This window comes from Brachyistius frenatus, unplaced genomic scaffold (genome assembly GCF_029030835.1).
Source record: "Brachyistius frenatus isolate BFR_SWC_R1_liver_20210118 unplaced genomic scaffold, ASM2903083v1 Contig_87, whole genome shotgun sequence".
Lineage (NCBI taxonomy): Eukaryota > Metazoa > Chordata > Actinopteri > Embiotocidae > Brachyistius > Brachyistius frenatus.
The window spans coordinates 677501-698598 of record NW_027210686.1 but is presented as its reverse complement, the minus strand read 5'-3'; the positions used below and the strand labels follow the sequence as shown (position 1 = coordinate 698598).

General features: G+C 40.1%; 1 protein-coding gene across 14 annotated transcripts in view; it reads left to right on the top strand.

The window, feature by feature from the left end:
* LOC138627515 (RNA binding protein fox-1 homolog 1-like) overlaps positions 1-21098 on the top strand; it is a 298993-nt gene that overhangs the window by 155720 nt on the left and 122175 nt on the right. For 2 of the 14 annotated variants that reach the window (XM_069709916.1, XM_069709915.1), the window contains exon 1: positions 9207-9541. The exons of 5 other annotated variants lie outside the window; for them this stretch is intronic. In XM_069709916.1, the coding sequence (XP_069566017.1) occupies positions 9446-9541 (96 nt within the window). In that variant the 5' untranslated portion in view covers positions 9207-9445. Of the gene's footprint in view, positions 1-9204; positions 9542-21098 lie in introns of those variants that run through there. 7 more of the 14 variants (XM_069709918.1, XM_069709917.1, XM_069709913.1 and 4 more) reach the window with 6 other exon arrangements.

Sequence of the window (21098 nt, the reverse complement as noted above, 5' to 3'; positions counted from 1 at the left end):
ATACCTAATTAATGATTAATTAAAAAGCAGCTTTTTTAATATTGCATCCTAAATCAGCATGTCCCAGTTTCTGTGTCCTGATTGTAAACTATAGCTGTAGTTTTAAGGCCTTCTTGAACTGGCAGGTTAAAATTTAAATTAAACAGGGCAGAGTAGAACATATGCACACTTGGACCCACTGCCACTAGAGCCACTTTTTCACCCACATGCATGATTTGCATAAGCTTCGGTATTGAGCCATGGTTGTTACTCCTTCCTTCTAAAGTCAAAGCCAGGTTTGGAGAGCCAGCTGACTCAGTCACTGAGGAAATCAAATTGATCAGGAGGATCATCTAATCACTTAAAACTATTTGGACCTGTGGTAGATTGTTTCTATTACTTGCATATATCTGTATACTCAACTATTAATTTTAATGCTAAGTCAGCAGGAGTATTGGTTTTGTGTGATTCACAGTACTAAGTGTCAGTCATATGTAGGTAACATGTCAGGAGGGTCTCCTCACCTGATAAGACCCACTGTGTCTGCACAGAGGCAGCAGCAGCTGATGTGTGTGTGTGTGTGGGGGGGGGGGGGGGGGGGTTTGCTTGCATTTTAATTACAGTGAATCTCCTGAACGATGGCATGTGCCTTCGTGGGAAAGTTCTACTCCAACATGGGACCTGAACAGTTTACAAGACAATGCTCAACAGCTCCACTTCAGTTGCTCAGGACCATAATTTTCAATAAACCTGCGTGGCATCGGACTCTGAAGACCGTGTTTGATTTGGAATACTACGAGTGGTGCGAAGGGACCAGGTCAGTTAGGATTTCCACCACAAACACTTGAAAGGGGCAGAACAGAAACTCTAAAGACCTTCTTTGTACTGAAATCTTTGTATGTGGAAGCTGCAGACCCCAACAACTGGTACTGGCAGGGATACCATCACATTACAAAGACCCTACCACAGTAGTGCATAGTCACACTTTTGGGCAAAAAACAACAACAACCAAAACAAGCCACACATTTTGAAATGTAATGTAGAAGAGTCTGTCCTACGTTGTACAAGCCAGAGATCATATTTGGGAATTTTACAGAAACTAAAACAGTTTTGGTATAAATGAACATGATGACACACTGGATGCCATAGCCATCCACATTTGCCTCCGTGTTGTTTGTGCATGCTAAGGTGATATTGCAATCAAATTAGGACATGAGCACATTTCCTGAGGGTCGCAGCAAGCTTAGCGAACCATTGCTTTAAATGGTGCCGACCAGTGGAGTATGAACTAGTAGGCATGCGGGCATTACAGAGTGTATTAGAACAAAGCAATATCATCTGACACTTAAACCATGCATAGTCTGTTACTGTGTGTGTTTGAGAGGACATTTTAGGCTCCATCCTCATGACCTCAGGTTTTATCCACGTCCTGATTTGCGACTGAGGACATACAAAATACCAGATTTGCCCTTTGGGCCCATTTTGTCATTTATCACAGACATTGTTGTGCTTGTTCATTTCTCTCTTTACCATGCAATCACTCTCTTAGCAAGCTATTACAGTTGTGTAATCCTCTACCACAGCACATTAGTGCAACATTTTAAGATGAAGACGAATAATTTAAAGCAAGTGATTTCATTATTTTTATATCTATGTGCCACTTTTGGTTTGGTTTTAGGACATTTATAATTGTTGTTTCTATTTAAAGGAAATTAAATTAAAAAAAATTCTGTTACCCTTCTACAGATAAAAAATACACTCAATAAAAAAATAGCTGCTTTATTTCCTACAGAAACTGTAAATGGATGACTGATAAAGAATTTAATAAATTAAAAATTTTACAAATGGACTGTTACATGAATCTTCTACAAAGACAACCAGACCTTTGCTTAACAAACATGGCTTTGTTTGTTATATTCTTAGTGTTATGTCTTTTAATATTCTCGTAAGTTTCTCGAGCTTAACTCAAATATATATTTTCACTCACATCCATGTTGTCATTTTTTGATTGCCGTTAAGTTTCTGAGATAAATTCTTTGTACAGATGTTTGGACAGATGTAATCACTCCCATAGTGCCTTTAACGTGACACATGATGTTGAGTTTCATTGACAGTAACCTAACATAATGAAAAGAGCATCGAGGTAGAGGTGTTTACACTGTTGAAAAAAAAAACTGTGCACCTCACGACTTGTTTTCTGATGTTCTGATGTGATGAATGCAGGTTTGAATGACACCTTGTATTTGAGGACTTCCTGCAGTTCTGTGTCTGTGCAAAATATATAAGAGAAAACTCCAACTTCCACGCGATTTCTTTTGAAAATTCTCCTTGTTGTAAAGAATGAATGTGTAGTTGTGAAAGTGTTTGTGTAGAATAGGAACTCCGATTCCTCTGTAGGCTTGGCTAATGTCTTTTTTTATTTATTTTTTTATGTGTGTGTGGTAGAAAAATAAAGATGTGCCCAAAGGATGGAGGTGGAAAAGAAAAAGCAGAGTAGATAAAAGGGAGCGTGTCTTTAGTCGAGTGAATGGATAAAAGGCAGCTCGTAGCCTGCAGCCATGCTGCTGCAGTGTTCTGCTTCATCCCATTATATATATTTGGCTTTATGTTCATGTCTCTCTCTCTCTCTCTCTCTCTTTCTCACTCTCTTTATCTCACTCTCTCTCGCACAGACACCCCACACAAACTCACACCAACACAATACGCATATTGTATCTATATTGCCATGTTAGCTCAGGCTTCACTGATACCTTGGTCTGTTGTTAAAGTGTCATATTTATCTTCTGAAGGGTCAATCCACCCAAATGAAAAGAAGCACAATTATCATGACCTCAGGTTGTATCTGGTTGAAATATCTGTGTTTGTATTTTTACAAATGGAATTTAGACTTTAAGGGTTCACACTGCCAAACTCTCATTTTCATGGGATACACTGAGGTTACTGTCACAACTGCGGCAGTTTGGTATGTTGGTAGCTCGCCATGCGCCACCGTGGGAGGAGTGGGTGATGATGCCAAGCAGCATACTGCCAGCCCAATGCCAAGAACCAGTGCGTCTCACATGGTCCAGTGCTCACCTGCGCAGTGCAGGTCGACAGCTCAGCACAATTATATCATGTACTTCTGTTTGCGAAGTGTTTATTGAGAAATGTCTGTCAGCTCTGTGTTCCACAGCAGGTCGGAGACAATACCAACGGCCTTCCCTTTATTCTGATGAGCGTGGTTTAAGTGACAGTGGAGCTCAGCTTCCCCGAAAAGAACATGAGTTCCCCTGAAAGCCTACTTCGAGACATTTAGAGGGAGCCCTAAAACATCTTCCATTTTTGTAGCTTGAGATTATAGAGTATTTTTTTCATTTTACAATAAGGTTACTGAATTAAATAATATTCATATAACATGTCTATTTTGAGTGTTAATGAACTCATTACATACCGATTTCTGAACGTTTGTCTCTACTAGTAATCACAATACTGTGTCTATTCCTGCTGTGGCCATATGTGGTGGAGCAGCACTCAAATCACCAAGTTTATGCTGCCATTTGAACTTCTCTTCACTGAGACAGACATATGTCACTTCGTTTGTTTCTAGAGGTTGTAAATAGAACTGTTTGGGGGCATTGAAAGAATGGAGACAGCCAGTGAGAGAGAGAGAGAAAAAGAAAGAAAGAAAGAAAGAAAGAAAGAAAGAAAGAAAGAAAGAAAGAAAGAAAGAAAGAAAGAAAGAAAGAGAGAAGGAGAGTTTTTAACAGTAACCCTCCTATTGACTACACTGTGCAGCCATGTGTGTGCATGTGCCATGTTTAGCACACTGGGAAACAAGACTCCCCCAAAAGCCACCTTGTAATGCAAACCCTGCTGATGAGTCTCTTTACAGCCATCTGAAGGTAGAAAGTACCTGTTTCGGTCTTTAACTGAAGTAATGACCTTAATGTTAAACCACCTCTTGATGGAAGCATCCTGAGACTAACTCCTGATTATACGTTATTTCACCCGTGACAGGGAGGGATTTCTAACTGAATGTGAAATCCCAACACACCTTCACTAAAAATGGCCAACAAAGAAAGAATCAAAAGGGAGAAAAAACGAAAGCATGAGAAGTGATAGGATGTACCTCGGATGGCGGGAATCCATGACCCCTACCAACTGCTGTCTGCTGCCAAGTCTAGTGGAAAAGCTCTCACTTGACTTTTCAGGCTCTGAGATTATGTAAGGCTGTAATATTTGGAAAACAAAACAAAAACTCATGATGAAAAATGTCTTCCCCTCATAGTCTACGTTATTGACACGATCGGCTGATTTACTCATCTAAATACTGGACTTCAGGGGAAAAATTGGATCACTCTTCACCCTTTTTGATCAAACTGAAGCATGGATCAGAAAACTTTGTTTGTTGTTTGTGGTTCACTCAGCTGGACTGTGATATATGTGTTGCTTTTCCATTGTCGGATTATGTTCAGAACAATGTGAGAAAAGCCTTCTCTGGTTGTTGTCAGGGCTCACACAGTTTCATACGTATTTCTGAATATCCTGAATGTGGAAGAGAAAGCCTTTTGATTTGTTGAAGTTGACGGGAGTTGCAGCTGAGTTGGGGGAGTTATGGTGCTGACTGATAGGGGTCTGAGGCAGAGGCTCTTGGAGAATGGAGGGTGTCAGTGCAGGATGAATACAGAGGACTGAGTGACAAGACACTGAAAAAAAAAATCTCTCATTCTTATGAACTTGTCTCCGTGAGGTTTTTCGGTTAACTGAAAAACAAGTGCAGAGTCCATCCTCAGCTGGCTGTGTCACTTTAAGTCTGTACATTTAATTTTAATGTGTATCTGAAAATGTACATTGTTGGACCTACATATAAATGTTGAGTTCCACCCATTAAAACTTCTCTCTACTTCAGTAACTCCCTAATGGACCACCCATTACTGCCGGTCCTTCCCTGGTATCTCCATCCAAAACAATGATTAACTGGGTCAACAACACTTTCTTTTAAATGTCCACCTGGAGTTCCGCATTTTAATTTTTTCTATTTCTTATTCTTATTTCATTTGAAACATTCTGCCTTTTGTCAAAGGCTTGCAAAGCACTTTGAAAAACATTTGATTAGCTTAAAAGGTGCTTTTTGAAATAGAGATTGAGTGATTGTGTTCATGTTATAATATTAGCATCAAAAAGGAAACTTTACCAAGCTGTCAACAATTACAGTATTTTTGCATTTAAAACAACCAAAGGACTTAAAAACAGAAATATTGAATACAAAACTCGATATGATACTACAGTGGTTTTAGCTGCTGATGGCTATTGTAAAGGTCCCTGTGTGAACAGATTGCACTCTATGATGCACAGAAAACATGGAGACCGCTGGATCATCAACTCGTGCAAAAAAGGAAATTCAAATTGAAAAGAGACATGATCTTTTTTTGCAATGTATTTGAGTAAGAAATTACACACTATTTTGATTTCCTGAAGAGTCCTGATTTGAAAGGAAGAGTCCTGAGTTAATAGGAAAAGGCCTGAGTTGAAAGGAAGAGTCCTGAGTTAATAGGAAGACTCGAGTTAATAGGAAGAGTCCTGATTTGAAAGGAAGAGTCCTGAGTTGATAGGAAGAGTCCTGATTTGAAAGGAAGAGTCCTGAGTTGATAGGAAGAGTCCTGATTTTAAAAGAAGAGTCCTGAGTCAATAGGAAGAGTCCTGAGTTGAAAGGAAGACTACTGAGTCAATAGGAAGAGTCCTGAGTTGAAAGGAAGACTACTGAGTCAATAGGAAGAGTCCTGATTTGAAAGGACAAGTCCTGAGTTAATAGGAATAGTCCTGATTTGAAAGGAAGAGTCCTGAGTTGATAGGAAGAGTCCTGATTTGAAAGCAAGAGTCCTGGGTTAATAGGAAGAGTCCTGAGTTGAAAGGAAGAGTCCTGAGTTAATAGGAAGAGTCCTGATTTGAAAGGATAAGTCCTGAGTCAATAGGAAGGAAACATAAAAAAAGAGAACATTAAAGGAAATATCATCATAAAACCATCATTTTCTAAGGGGAATCAGGGATTCAAACTGACAGCAAGACAGTGAAAAAAAACAAAGGACAGAAATGCAGCATTTAAAACTTTTTGGAGGAGGAACTAAAGTAATTTGAAAGGAAGAGTCCTGAGTCAATAGGAGGAGTCCTGAATTGAAAGGAACAGTACTGAGTCAATAGGAAGAGTCCTGAGTTAATAGGAAGAGTCCTGATTTGAAAGGACAAGTCCTGAGTCAATAGGAAGGAAAAATAAAAAAAAAGAGCACATTAAAGGAAATCTCATCATAAAACCATCATTTTCTAAAGGGAATCAGGGATTCAAACTGACAGCAAGACAGTGAAAAAAAACAACAAAGGACATAAATGCAGCATTTAAAACTTTTTGGAGGAGGAACGAAAGGAATTTGAAAGGAAGAGTCCTGAGTCAATAGGAAGAGTCCTGATTTGAAAGGAACAGTCCTGAGTCAATAGGAAGAGTCCTGATTTGAAAGGACGAGTCCTGAGTTAATAGGAAGAGTCCTAAGTTAAAAGGGGAGAAAAGCAGAAAATGGGATTGGCCTCTAACACACCTCGTATTCAAGTACACCACAAGTGTGAATGGTGAGTCCGTGGCATTACCAGCGGTGTGTTTGGACGTACCCGGCCCTCCAGGCAGAGTGAAGCTGACTGTTATCTACACTGTGCTCCTGGCTTCATGAAAATAGAGCCATTACATTGTGTGCACACAGGAGGCGTTCAGGAACAGTATGGAGCTGTTAGTCAGCCACATGTGGAAACGCTCATACATGTAGTCACTGCAGTCACATGGAAGACAGAAAAATAGATTTGAAGCATAAAAATCAGGTTTCATGAACCTGAACTGTAATGCTGCCAGTGTAAGCAGTTGCATTAAATAGGAGTATATATTTTATTGCACATCACTCAAACCTCAAATACTTTCTATGGAGACACAACGTTGGTTCGTCCTAAAAACTTGGGAACAAAGTTTGGTGCGTTCAGATCGTTTCAGCGTCTGAGACCTTCTTCATGGGGAACCAGTCAGTGAGAGTTTGTAATAGAGAAATCTCAGCTTGAATGATTAATCATTTTTTTGATTTAATTATGATTCATTACTGATTTTAATTATAACTTGTATAATTGGTTTCACAAGCTGCAAGAGTTTAAGAGTTAACGTGTTAACGAGTAAATTACATTTTTCAAGAGAAAAAATACCTGAAGTGGGAAATGCACTCATCTCTTGTTTGTCTGTTGTTGTTCATAAATACCACCAGAGTGAGAGGTCTCACGAAATAAACAATCTAGCTGACCCCAACACGTCATTTTGAGCGACATATTTGTCTACTGTAAATGGTCGTGGCTCACAGAGTCAACGGACTACTGCACTAAATGGATATTAAATATAAAGGTCAGATAACTTGTCATGGTGATTCCTGAGCAGCAGGAAAACAGATATATAGTTTATTTTGTGGTTCTGGAAGAAACTGAGAAAATAACCCCTGATGATGTCATAGTATGTCATCATGTTTATCTATGCAGTAACAGGAAGTATGTGTTAGAAACTGGAGGTGCAGAGTTTGACTGATGCGGATGTTTACAGGTATTTACCTGGCTGCATCCTGCATTGGAGGAATTGTAGGGTGGACTATTTCTTGATTGAAAGTAGGAACTCAGTCAGGATGTGTTGGCTTCTGCCTCTTCACTCTTTTTTGTTCTTTTGCAGTTTTGAATTTGATGTTTTGTTTGGCATTCCATGACTACTTTAAGGAGGTGCAATACTAAATCAGCAGAGTATACCTTTAAGTAGGTCACGCCATTGTTTCAATAGGTCTAAATTAAGTTTTCAGCAGTGTCTAAAGCTGAGAATGTAGCTTGATCAGACATCAAATATATATATATCAGAGCATATTATCACTGAGTACATGCTTCTGTCAGTAAGTACCAGACCAGTTGTTGAGCAAACTGGGCAACTGGCCAGGAGCCACAGACTCCCAGTTGCCCCAAAATATGCCAGTTTTACTTCTTATTTTTTTGTCTTACATAAGATTCATCAAATTTGTCAGAAAGAGCACAATGAAGTGAAACATCAACTATAACTAGTCCTCCATCTTGCATGTTGCTGTGCAGAACAACATATTTAACATATTCCTTTTTTCCTTTGTTTTGTTTTACTACAGAAAACAATGCAACTAAACTAGCAAAGATCACTTTGTCAATGACCTTTGACCTCAACAACAACAATCTGCAACAATGTATCTGAATGTTATCATGTGAAAACACAGACCTGACTGGCACCAAATGCTTCACCCTCTGGAATCCATTACAAGTGACATCAATTTATTTATATAGAATTCAGAGAGTCAGATCACAGTTTGGTATTTTGCATGAGTGGAAAAGTTTTGCGTGCAAATGATGCCACTTCAGAGAGACGGTGGAGGGGGGTGGTGGTGGTGGTGGTGGGGGGGGGGGGGTCTGTACTGCGGCTGCAGTCAGCATCCTTGATCGCCTCCAGTAACACATGTCAGAGAACTTCAATTCATCAACAGAGAGAGATCAGCATTTTCTGCAAGAAACAACACATGCACATACACAAAGCTACTCTCTCTCTCACACACACACACACACACACACACACACACACACACACACACACACACACACACACACACACACACACACACACACACACACACACACACACACACACACACATACACATACACACACATACACAGACACACACTCCTACACACGCACAGACAATTTTCTGCCTTCCTCACGCTCCAGCGATTGCAGTCACACTGCTGGCTTGCCTCCACACACACACATACATTCTGAGTCAGGCTCACACTCACTCACACATTGTGAGTCACACACACTGCAGCAGAGCGCTCTCTCTCTCTCTCTCTCTCTCTCTCTCTCTCTCTCTCTCTCTCTCTCTCTCTCTCTCTCTCTCTCTCTCTCTCTCTCTCTGTCTCTCTCTCTCCCTCTCTCTCTCTGACTCGCTCCCTCTCTCTCTCTCTCTCTCTCTCTCTCTCTCTCTCTCTCTCTCTCTCTCTCTCTCTCTCTCTCTCTCTCTCCCTCTCTCTCTCTGACTCGCTCCCTCTCTCTCTCTCTCTCTGACTCGCTCCCTCTCTCTCTCTCTCTCTCTCTGACTCGCTCCCTCTCTCTCTCTCTCTCTCTCTCTGACTCGCTCCTCTCTCTCTCTCTCTCTCTCTCTCTCCCCGTGCCAGCGCTCGTCCCTCCTCGCGAGCAGAAAACACTCGGGTCTCCATCGTACGGGACTGAAGCTCCATCTCTCTCTCTGCTCACTCTCTGCCGATCTCTCTCTCTCTCTCTCTCTCTCTCTTCCTGTCTTTCTTTTTCTTGATTCCTCCCTCTCCTCCCGCTGCTCTCTCTACCTCGCCGCTCAGACCAGGGCTCTGTATTGTCGGGGTTGAGGGGGTTTGTGTTGTCAGCTAGAGGAGGGAACATGCAGCATCCTGGAGGAACATGCGTGGCGTTACCCAACGTGGATGCCTGTCCTCAGCTGTCCTGCGCAGCCCTCACCTTCATGTATTTACAGCAGGTGAGTGAGTGACTGAGTGTGTGTGTGTGTGTGTGTGTGTGTGTGTGTGTGTGTGTGTGTGTGTGTGTGTGTGTGTGTGTGTGTGTGTGTGTGTGTGTGTGTGTGTGTGTGTGTGTGTGTGTGTGTGTGTGTGTGTGTGTGTGTGTGTGTGTGTGATTCGGTCCACATGAATCTACATCTTGTGTACATGCTATTATGTGCTGCTGGACAGGGGAAGTGGACTGGAACACAGTAAGTGTGAGCTCCTACTTGCAGGACACACTGAGACACACAGTGTGGACAGCGGCTGTAAATGCGTAGCGCCGGTTTGGAAAGCATCAGTGTTGCTGTGTACATTTTATTCTGGGAATCTCTTCCTCACTTCTTTGAAGATGAAGCAGGTGGAAGTCCACTTCCAGAAAAGGTTGAGTGATGTTGGCTTCTGTGAGTCTGTGGCTGAGAACCATCCTGCTTCTTATTCTAGATGGTTGATATCAAAAAAAGAACAAAAACATGAAGACAAAGCCTGCATAAATATTAAATCTGTGCCATTTGACACCATAGAAAATAGATCATTTGTGTATTTATTCCTCAGATATTTCATACATTTCATTGATGGTATGTTTGTCAAAGATTGTGTTGGGGTGATGTTTGTGTCAGCATGTGTGTATATATATTTATATATGTATAGTCTGATATACGTTTTTACTGCAGTGTTTTCAAGGCAGACAGAACTTGAACAGCACGATATGATAAATAACTTTGATGCAGTTTTTGTGGAGACCGGGTGGTGTTAGGCTGTTTGGTACAGCTTGGTTAAATATTTATAAGATTAATATTTAGTTTTCAGGAGGGTCTTTACGTTACGTGCAGATTTTAGCCATTTTCTAAAGAAAGGAAATGATTGTTTTCAGAAGAGTTCATTTCATAATCAATGATTTCACAAGAGGCCTGCAATAATCCTGATGTTATGTTTATTTTTTTTCTTTAAATTATTCCAGAAATGAGCTACAATCAGCTGCATAAATTCAGATGCAGTTTATTTCATTATCAAGTTAGAATAGGAAATGTCATTTTTGAATGTTTTATTTTGTCAAGCTTGCATGCACAAAAATGTAAGAATAAGTTTGAATGCAGTTAAATGATTTTATTTTTATGTCGGCCTCCATGACTTTCCATTCAATCCATTCTGGTTTTAATTTTAACAAAAACATTACAGAGAACATTTGTCATCCATAGAAATATCATTGAAATATGACACAAGAGTTGTTGTTTTATTGTTTTCTCTTACATTATGTGAACTAGTTTGTTTCTGTCATTGTACAATAACAGTGCACACAAGGAAATATAGCACGCTCTTCACTGAGTGGGTTTTAAAAATTAAAGCTGTTGTTTGCTCCATAAGAGAAGAAAGAAAACAACAACAAAAAAATGTGTTTTATTAGATGCTACATTTTACTCATTTTTACACCATTTTCACTTTATGTTTTGGTTATCATCTTTCCTCCCTGTAAATATGCTTTGTGTTAAATGAACATTATGAGGCGTGTGTGTTGTTGAGAGTGTGTGTGTGTGTGTGTGTGTGTGTGTGTGTGTGTGTGTGTGTGTGTGTGTGTGTGTGTGTGTGTGTGTGTGTGTGTGTGTGTGTGTGTGTGTGTGTGTGTGTGTGTTATACAGTACAAGCAGTATTTCTCTGGATAAAGAGTCAGTGCGATGGAAACATGATCATATTTGTGGGAGCAGTGTTGACACCCTGCAGGCTGCTGTTCACTGGCATCATGTCATTTGATCATTACACAACCCCCAAATCAATCATCAGCTGTGATGAGTCCCAGTAGATGGCGCTACACTGTTACACATCCATCACTGCGTGTTCCAGATGGTATCATAGCAGACTTCCAGAAGGGACTCTGTCCTGCACAAAACTGGCTTTTTTTTTTTTTTTACATCTGCAGGGCCCGAACAGGGAGGACAGACAGCACCGTTAAACACTATATGAAACTGTAATTTGACATCAATCAATCAAATTGTCAAACTTGTTTTGTGCTGGAAGAGTAACCGGATCTACTGCTACGTCTTTATGCTCTTAAATATGAAATTAGATGGGTGAAAAACAAGCGAGAACATTTCCAAAGCAACCCGAGATGTGAGTAAACAATTAATCATATGAAATATAATAATAGTATTAAGATCCTTGTGCTTTTTTCCCTGGTGAAGTTTAGTTGAGAGAGTTCAGCTGATGGGGGAAAATATACTGCAAAATGAGATTCTAATAAAAATGGAGTAAAAGTGAGCAGAAAAAAAATGACATTAAAATATGTAAGAAATGATCGAACTGTGAGGATTTGGGGGTCAAAGGTTGGACGAGGAAGGTTAGTCAGAGGAGCTGGATTTTTAAAGAGATCATTTGAATGTGGGACGACAGAGTTTCAAAGGCATGAGGCAGACTTTCTGCAGGAAGTGACAGTTGGAGGTGATGCTGCGGAAATGGAAGAATGCTGTTTTTGTGGTCTCATATAATTACACTGTAAAGATTTGAAACAACTTCATACTGCACAATCATTCGTAATTTACACATCACAGATATAGAAAAATCGAAATGCAGTCAGAGTGTCCAAAAAATATATCCAAGTAATATTGAAGTTTTTAAAATGTATGAATGTTCTGAATTAAATATCACCCCTGATAGAGAGGAGTACACAGAAAACAACACATGCCTTCCTTAATGGTCTTCAGTTGAACCAACACGTCTGAATGTAGATGCTGGCTTGGTGTTGCATACACACTGCAGATTTATAGTTTTATTGTAAAGAAAGGACTGCGGGTGCAGTCACGCGTGTAAAAGCAGGTCTGTGTGAGGATCAGGCTTCGTATTGTGTCTTTCCCATCGGTGGGGGTGTCGAGTATTTGATGTTTTGGAGAAACCATTTGTCGTTACATCCTTACTATAATATGTGAACATATATTCAAATATCCTTGGAACACATTCATGATATTCATGCAAAAAAATGGCATAAATGAATAATTCCACATTGCAAAGGCAAGTAAATTGGTAACTAAATATTGCTCCCATTGAAAAGGCAGCTTGTTCAGTGTGTGGCTGCGTTCCTGTATGACAGTGAAGCAGCAGTTTGTGTTGGTCCTGTTTGGTCCATGTGATCCTGCGGGACGGCCCTGCAGCGGCAGGCTCGGCCCTCTGCCACCGTCTCAAAGCTCTTCTTGAACTGGTTGGTTTGATGTTAACTAGCAGCGAACTAATGAGATTTCAATGGGATATCGTCAATTATATTCACGTGTATTTATTGTTGTTGTGTCTCGACATTATTGTTTAATTCATAACCTTCAGTGTAAAAGGGTTCAATAAGCTGCATTCAGACTACCGTTGTATTCTAGTCATTTTGTGTTACATGCTATGTGCGTCTCCGAGGGGACATCATGGTTTGTTTATTTTGGAGACTCTTATTGTGTGTGTGTGTGTGTGTGTGTGTGTGTGTGTGTGTGTGTGTGTGTGTGTGTGTGTGTGTGTGTGTGTGTGTGTGTGTGTGTGTGTGTGTGTGTGTGTGTGTGTGTGTGTGTGTGTGTGTGTTATCCCAGTGTTATTTTGGCACCTGATGTGGGTTTGTTTTTAGTCTTTTGATAAAAATGTACGGTATCATAGATTTTTCATAGTGATTTTTCTCAAGGCTGTTGTAGAGAGATCTCAGCATTACTGTACAAAAAACAACAACAGTTGTTATCACGGCTTTTCTCACGTTCTATGTCTTTTTCCCGTCTCCATCGCGGCGTGCTGCTGCCCCCGTATGTCACACAGCATGCTGGCTTTCCGGAATCAGAGATGTGACGTGTCAGCATCTTTTCCCGCCTCATGCAGGCTCTTTGTTTTACACAGACGTCAATTCAACTCTGTGACGACATCACTGTGGGCTAGCGCCCCACCCCCTCCCCCATTCCATGTAATGCCCTTTTATGCTAATCACAAAGTCTGAAGACATCTCAGCTGCTTTTCATTTGTAACATTTTAATCTAGTTTTTGAGTTTTGATTTCTTCTCATCATTGTAAAGCTCCAGCTGGCCTCATCTTTGCGTACGTTTCCATGGTTACAGTTGGCATCTTGGTCCATCTACTCTGCAGTGATGGAGTAAGCCTCCATGGTAAATCCAGTTCATGTCATCATTACCGATCCCTCGCTGTTTCTCCTGCTCACCTAGCTTTAGCATTAGCATTAGTGCAGTGACAGGTGTTCTCCGTCGATGAGCAGAAGATGATTTCTTGTTTCCTGTCTGGGTTAACATGGAGGTCGGCAACACAGTGATATGTCTGTAGTGAACATGTAGAGGAAGCTTTGAGGAGCCCCGTCATTAATCCTAACACTGACTCCTGCCTTTTGACAGCAAGAAAGATGTCGGACTGAAAATAACATTAACGTCAACGTCCACATCAGCTGATAATGTTCCATTAATTCACCTTTAAAATCTGACCTCAAGGTAAATCAGTGAGTCGTTCATTTGGTATTTGTCCATCTTGAATATGTATGCTGTGGAATTATTCATGTTATTGTCTTTAATTATTACTTTTTGTTCAGTTTTCCTCAGAAAAATCACACAAATGTTTTGTTGTGGTTTTTGACAGTTTTTATTGATGGAATTAAAATGGTAAAAGCTCCATCCTAACTTCATATAATTTATAATTGAATTTATCTAATCAACAATGTATTAGAAATTTGCACCACTAAATATGAACATGAAGTATAATTTGCTGCTTCCGGTGCTTCTGGTACAACCTTGTGTCAAAATGTTGTTTTACAAACCTGATTTTTTTTAGTTGAGATTCTTCTCATTTGTATATTTGTATTTTATTTGTATAGAAATGAAATGTCTGAAAATAATCTAAAATGCATTCAAATGTCTTGTTTTGTTCGACTATTTGTCAAATTCCACAGAAAACTACCAAATATGAATATTTGTGAAAATGCTATCAGAGAATGAATTATGCCTTTCTGCTTAACAAAATAAAGTTCCAATATTAGTCAATTTTCAAAATAAATATTACAGTACATTTTCCCAAGTGAGAAATTATTGAGAATAATTGTTCAACTGATCATTTCAGATACAGCACGAGTTTCTGGGTGTGAAACTGCCAGGGTTAGTGTGTGTGTGTGTGTGTGTGTGTGTGTGTGTGTGTGTGTGTGTGTGTGTGTGTGTGTGTGTGTGTGTGTGTGTGTGTGTGTGTGTGTGTGTGTGTGTGTGTCACCAGGGGTACAACAATAAATCTTTCCCCCGAGGCCTCTCAGGAGTTTAATGTGTCCATATGTACAGTGAACATATTTCACTGTAATCTACACTTTCTACTGGATTCTAATACTGTGATTGATTACGCATTTTATTAGTTGTGTAAAAAAGTAATAAGAAAAGAGAGTTAACTGCAAAACAGATATTGGATTAGAAATCATTTTAATATTGTAGAAGCAGGACACGTGACAAATGCCAGTCCTGCTACAGTAAACATCTAAAACCATTGTTTCACTCTTCACTTTCATACGTGATTATTCAACACATCACAAGGAAGCGAACAACATTACACAGATGACGAAGTGCCACTGACGCTACTTTTTTAGTTTGTTGTTACAAATCTTTTCTCAAAACAATAAAATAAGAGTTCATTCTGCCTTCGAAACCCGTCGCGTTCCTTCATATTTCAGCCCGACCGCTCCTATAAAATATTCAATTCAACTGTGCAATACCTGCAGACAGGCAGAGACCTATTTTAGTCGCAGTGCCATTAAAAGAGCATTTAGTTTCCTGCTCGCACAAATGTACAAATGCAAACACCATGAATAAGATGGCGGTGGAGAATAATAAGAAGGGCTTCCTCACACGAACAATAAAATGAAAGATGTCATAGCTGCTGTAAAAAAACACATTTTCTTCCAGCTTGCAGTGGATAACTGAATTTGTATTTGCACGATACAGTGTTTGCAGTCTGAATGTTTGGAGTGTCGTGTGTTTTTATGACCCAGTTTTTGATCACGTCAGCATCTCGGGCCTTCGACCGTCACGTCTGGAAAAACAGAGACAGAACAGAGTGAGTAAGAATGACTGAAAATGTGACCGAGCAAAAGCTTGAAGCTGAAGAATATTTTAACGATGCTCCGGGATGAAAGAGCTAAATGATGAGCAGAGAAAATGGCTTCTGCAATCTGACAATTTGTCATTAAGCAACTTTCCTCCATTAGTCTCATTCCTTTATCCAGCGCTTTCATCCCTCACTACATGCTGGGAGTGTGTGTGTGTGTGTGTGTGTGTGTGTGTGTGTGTGTGTGTGTGTGTGTGTGTGTGTGTGTGTGTGTGTGTGTGTGTGTGTGTGTGTGTGTGTGTGTGTGTGTGTGTGTGTGTGTGTGTGTGTGTGTGTGTGTGTGTGTGTGTGGGGGTGAGGGGGGAGCTTTTGTTTTCAGATTGCAATTTTCAAGTATTCCAGATTGTGCTAATGTGTTGGCATGCCAGGGCACTGAGTGTGTGTGTGTGTGTGTGTGTGTGTGCGCGCGCGTGTGTGTGTGTGTGTGTGTGTGTGTGTGTGTGTGTGTGTGTGTGTGTGTGTGTGTGCGTGCGCCTTGCCTACATAGGGAATCTGGGTCTTTGAAGCTATATATAGTCGAGCTGTGTAAGACATTTTGAATACATCTGAAGGCCTTTGGGGATTCTGTGTGTGTGTGTGTGTGTGTGTGTGTGTGTGTGTGTGTGTGTGTGTGTGTGCAGACATATTTTCAGACATCACTGCACACTGTGTGTGTGTGTGTGTGTGTGTGTGTGTGTGTGTGTGTGTGTGTGTGTGTGTGTGCGTGCAGACATATTTTCAGACATCACTGCAAGTTAATTATTTTTTGACGTACATACTTTGATGATTTCTCGATTTATTTGAACACGTGCATTACATGTTTTCATTCTTTCCAAAGAGCTCAATAGTCTATTAGAGAAACATGCAGTCAATTCATTAGGCACACACACACACACACACACACACACACACACACACACACACACACACACACACACACACACACACACACACACACACACACACACAGGTGCTGAGGTGAACCTTTAATCACCACGTTGCCTGTGTGTGCGTGCGTGCGTGCATTTGTGTGTGTGTGTGTGTGTGTGTGTGTGTGTGTGTGTGTGTGTGTGTGTGTGTGTGTGTGTGTGTGTGTGTGTGTGTGTGTGTGTGTGTGTGTTACTGGGCTACCTGCTCTCAACCAGGAGCAGAGAAAGGAACAACTCTGAGATATCAGTGATGGTATTTTACAGTCAGAATAATATCTCTGTATTGGAGCTGTTATTGTTTCGTGCTGTCTGATGTTCTCAAGATGTTCTGACTTGATGATTTGTAGAGTTTTTGTTTGATGTAATGGCTTCAAGTTTCAGATAAACAGTAGCCAGAAGTTTTGCACGTTGCCTTTTTAACCCTGGTGTCATCCATCTGTGTCATATTTTTAACATCATAAAATGTTGCTGCGTAGTCTTTCTAGGATATTTGTCGTCTGTGTTGCTAGGCAACATCTAGTTAAACAGGAAGGCTCGATCAGGAGTTGTAGAATGCTGAGAAGAGAAGAGAATAGTGATGCGTTCTCCTGCAGGATAATGTAAGAGTGTCCAGCAGTGATGAGGGTACACAGCGCTCGCTGCCTCTCTGACCGCAGACTTTTCCTCACCACTTTGTTTTTTTGTGGGGATTTGATCACTTGTCCTCTTTGGTCTTCTGTCTCCTGCAGCAGGCCTCAGACTCAGGCCACCACCTTCATCATGGCTCACCTTAGTCAGCTCCTCTGTCTAAACATTCATGCAAATATGATACATTCAGAAGCTATTTTGGGACAGTGGTAGCCTAAAGGTTGGAGAAGGGAGCGTTCAGTCTCTGGACCAGCACAAAGATAGCAGGGTGGGACAGTGAAACAGGAGGTTCCCTCTCCCTCTTCATCACTACTGTGGTGCTCTTGAGCAAAGAAAGTGCTCCAGTGAAGCTGCAGAGAGGCCAGCAGGTCAGACTGAGGTTGTTCTGTAGGTGTTGCTGAAAACTAAAGGTTAACTTTAACTAACAAATATCCTGATTACAGTAAAAAGTGCCTAGAATTAGACTGGCATGGCTAAGTTGTAGATTTATGGCTCAACTGATACAGTTATCAAAGGTGCATCAACAGTGGCACATTATATCAAAAAATAAATAAAATAAAAGAAAGGCCTGCTAAAAAACCCAAACTGGAGCTTCATGGGGAAATTAATTGTACTGCAATGGCTCACATGATACATTAATTTGTTTCTAAACTATTAATTTCATCCACTGATGGTAGTTTACTCATGAGACAAAAATTATTGACTTGACTGTTCAATAAAAAGTTTTCGTGTTCGGATCCATTCAGACAACAAATTTGTGTCGAGATGATCTGAAAATTGCAACTTCTCATAATTCGCCAGTCTGCAACGTCCTGTAAGTTTACACCGAAGCAACCTGACAAGATGGTGTAACATTTCTACTGCAACGGCTCTCTGTGCTTCTGGTTGAACTGACGGCTTTTCAGGCTGTTTCGTAGTTGGATATAATTTGTAGCATCTTAAAACATGAATGAGTCAGCATGTAACATGTAATAATGATGAAATGGCAAAAACATTAAAAAAAAAACGAAAACAGAGGGTTGAAAATTGAGTGCTGCCCATTGGTGCTTCAACAGAGTACCCAGAGGGTTTATGTACATTTGAGACAGGATATCTTTTTGCAGAGCACTAACTAAAATGCCTTAAATTCTAACTCGGGACTTGACAAGCTGAGTCGCAGGTAAAACCACAAGCTGGCAGCCTTTCTCTTCAACTTTCTAACGTTTCATCTCATCATAAATCTTTGGTCTGAACTGGGCTTTAAAAAAAAGTAAACAGTGGACAGGTGGGCATGAAATATTTCTAAGGTGTGATATTTAAGTGATAATGTCCATCATACTGACTCAACGGAAAAAATGGAGCAAGTGGTATAACCATGTTTTAAAAACGAAAAAAATATGATTATGAAACAGCAAATAAAAGACAACGGCCTCGTTCTTTGTATGGTTAAATAAAAGACTTGAAAGCATTAAATACTTTTCTAGTTTATAAATATTTGCCATTAAGAAACAATATTTGAATTATGTCATTTAATATTGGTCCCACTTACTGTGTAGAGTACTCTATCTTTAGGAAGAGTTTTAAAACGCCAACAAAGGAAACGCTCCGACAGCGGCCAGATTTATCTTTGGTTTCTAATTTTAAGTCAAACCTTTTCTATCTTTAACTGGCAGACTTGTGATTCATCATCGACTGTGGTGATGCACACGTCATCTGACTGCTTGCAATGAAAAGAATTACAAATATTTTTAGCTATGATTTGAAATACCACCCAAAACTACAATAATAAGATGAGAGGATAACTGGTCACTGAAATCTCAGCAGCATCTCCGTGTCATCGTGCATCTTTACAATCACAGCTGGAGTACTAACTGCAGCGTGGATTGCCGCGGGGCCCCAAACCCTCAAGGTCCAGAGAGGCTGCTGCATCTCACTGTGCAGCACTTAGTTCGTGTTAATTACATTGACTGCAGTGATGTTTGTTAGTGCAGCACTTAAGCATCACATTATAAGATGAAATTATACCGGTGGGTGTACACGTTAAAGCCAAATAACAGATGTCTGTTTGCACCTTTTTATTAGTACCAGTCATTTTTTAAATCATGCAGTCATTGTTGACATTTATAGTATTTTTCTATTGAGTTCAAATTTTCAAAATAAACTGTCTGACAGCCACCTTGAAATTGAAAGTTGATTTTGCTGGTAAAACAGTTATTTATCCTGTAAGTAGTTTCCATGGTGGAAGGATCCATTTCTTTTCTGCAGTTTTTCTTTTGGATCATTCAGCATGATTGATGCTCCACATAAGAGTGACTGTGATTGGACAGACTGTTTTCTGTAAAACACATTTCTGACTAAAAGCTCAGGAGGATGAAAAACTTTGCTGCTAACCTGAAATCAGGAGGGTTTGTCTCACATAGGTTCAGCCGCTGCATCGCTGCCTCCTTTCCTTCATATACTCCGGTACAAATCATCTTCATATCTGAGCTCCTCATCATGATGTTTAACATTTTCATGTGAAAGCATCACCACTTTGCAGAGGGACTTCCTTTGTATTACTTACTAATACATACAGTGTACATACGTACAGCCCCGTCAATTCAATGACAGCTTGATGCAGAGGAATTGTGTGTTTTTGTGCTGTTCTGTCTTTCAATTGAAAGTTAGACCATTTCATACAACAAACTATCAACGTCTGATAGTTATTTGTGTTCTCAGATGAGTTTCCAAACATCAAAACTTCTGAATGCTTGGTGGCAGCAGGATGGAAAAGTTCAGACCTTAATCAAGCACATGAAAGCACCAGCAGGAAGAATTTAAAGATCAGTCAGCCATCTCAACACTGTTGGAACTGTAAAATAACCTAACTTTGATGACCACCAGTATACATGTGTGTTCTGAAATGATGCATTAGTTCTATGGAGAATGGACAGCTGCCAGTATTTCCTCACATCATGCTGACTGGTCCGAACCGCCGCTGGTTTAATAGAGGGAACCGGAGGCTGAATCCTGTTTTAAGATATACTTCATGGTGGATCAAATCAAATATTCACTAAGACTCATTGATGCATGCACTATACCGACCGACTAGCAGGAACATCGTGAGGGTGCACAGATACAGTGGAGGATTGACGAGGGCCGGAGCAGAAATTAGCGTTGTCAAAAGAAAATATAATAAACACTTGGTCATTTTTTAATTGAGGAAAATGACTTTTTCAGCATTGCATATCAGAATAAAACCTCTGGAATGAACAGTTAGTTAGGAGGTAAAATTAAAGTTAGTTGTTTTCAGTTGATGGGATGATAATCAGATGTGAGTGGGTTCCGTTTTATTTAAAGGACAGGGATCTATCATGACATGAATATAAATAAGATGTAAATACATATAATGTTAACGATTAAATAAATATTTGAACTGACCAGAGACCTTTGTCATGTTTCTTTGTTGTACATTCATTTACTCTGCTGTATTTCTGTGGTATTTTGATGGAGCATTCTCCAACTGAAGGGCTTTTTCAATGTGTTTTTTCTCTTCTTAAGCTATTCAACAGCCAGTTCAGGAACAAGTGGCTTTTCAACCAGTCTCTTCACTGCAAATGGGCTGTGTGTACTTTTCCGAGCTGTGTGTTGATGTAGGGGAAAGTGAGCCCTTGTTGAGAATCAGCTCTTGTTCAAAGAGCAGATTAAAAGTACAATTGTCAGACCTGTAGACTCGGAACAAAGCCGGAGCGCCGTGTAAGAGACATGAAGATAGTGTCTGTTGCAAAACTGCAAATAGACCTTTGCAAATTTCTTCTTAGGACTTCTTCTCTTTATCTAAATTCCAAACATTTATCAGACATAGTGACTGGAGGAGTGGAGTGAATATACAGCACGGTGCACAGACAGGATGAAAACCAGGTCCTTTTTGCTGAAGGAACAATATTCAGAT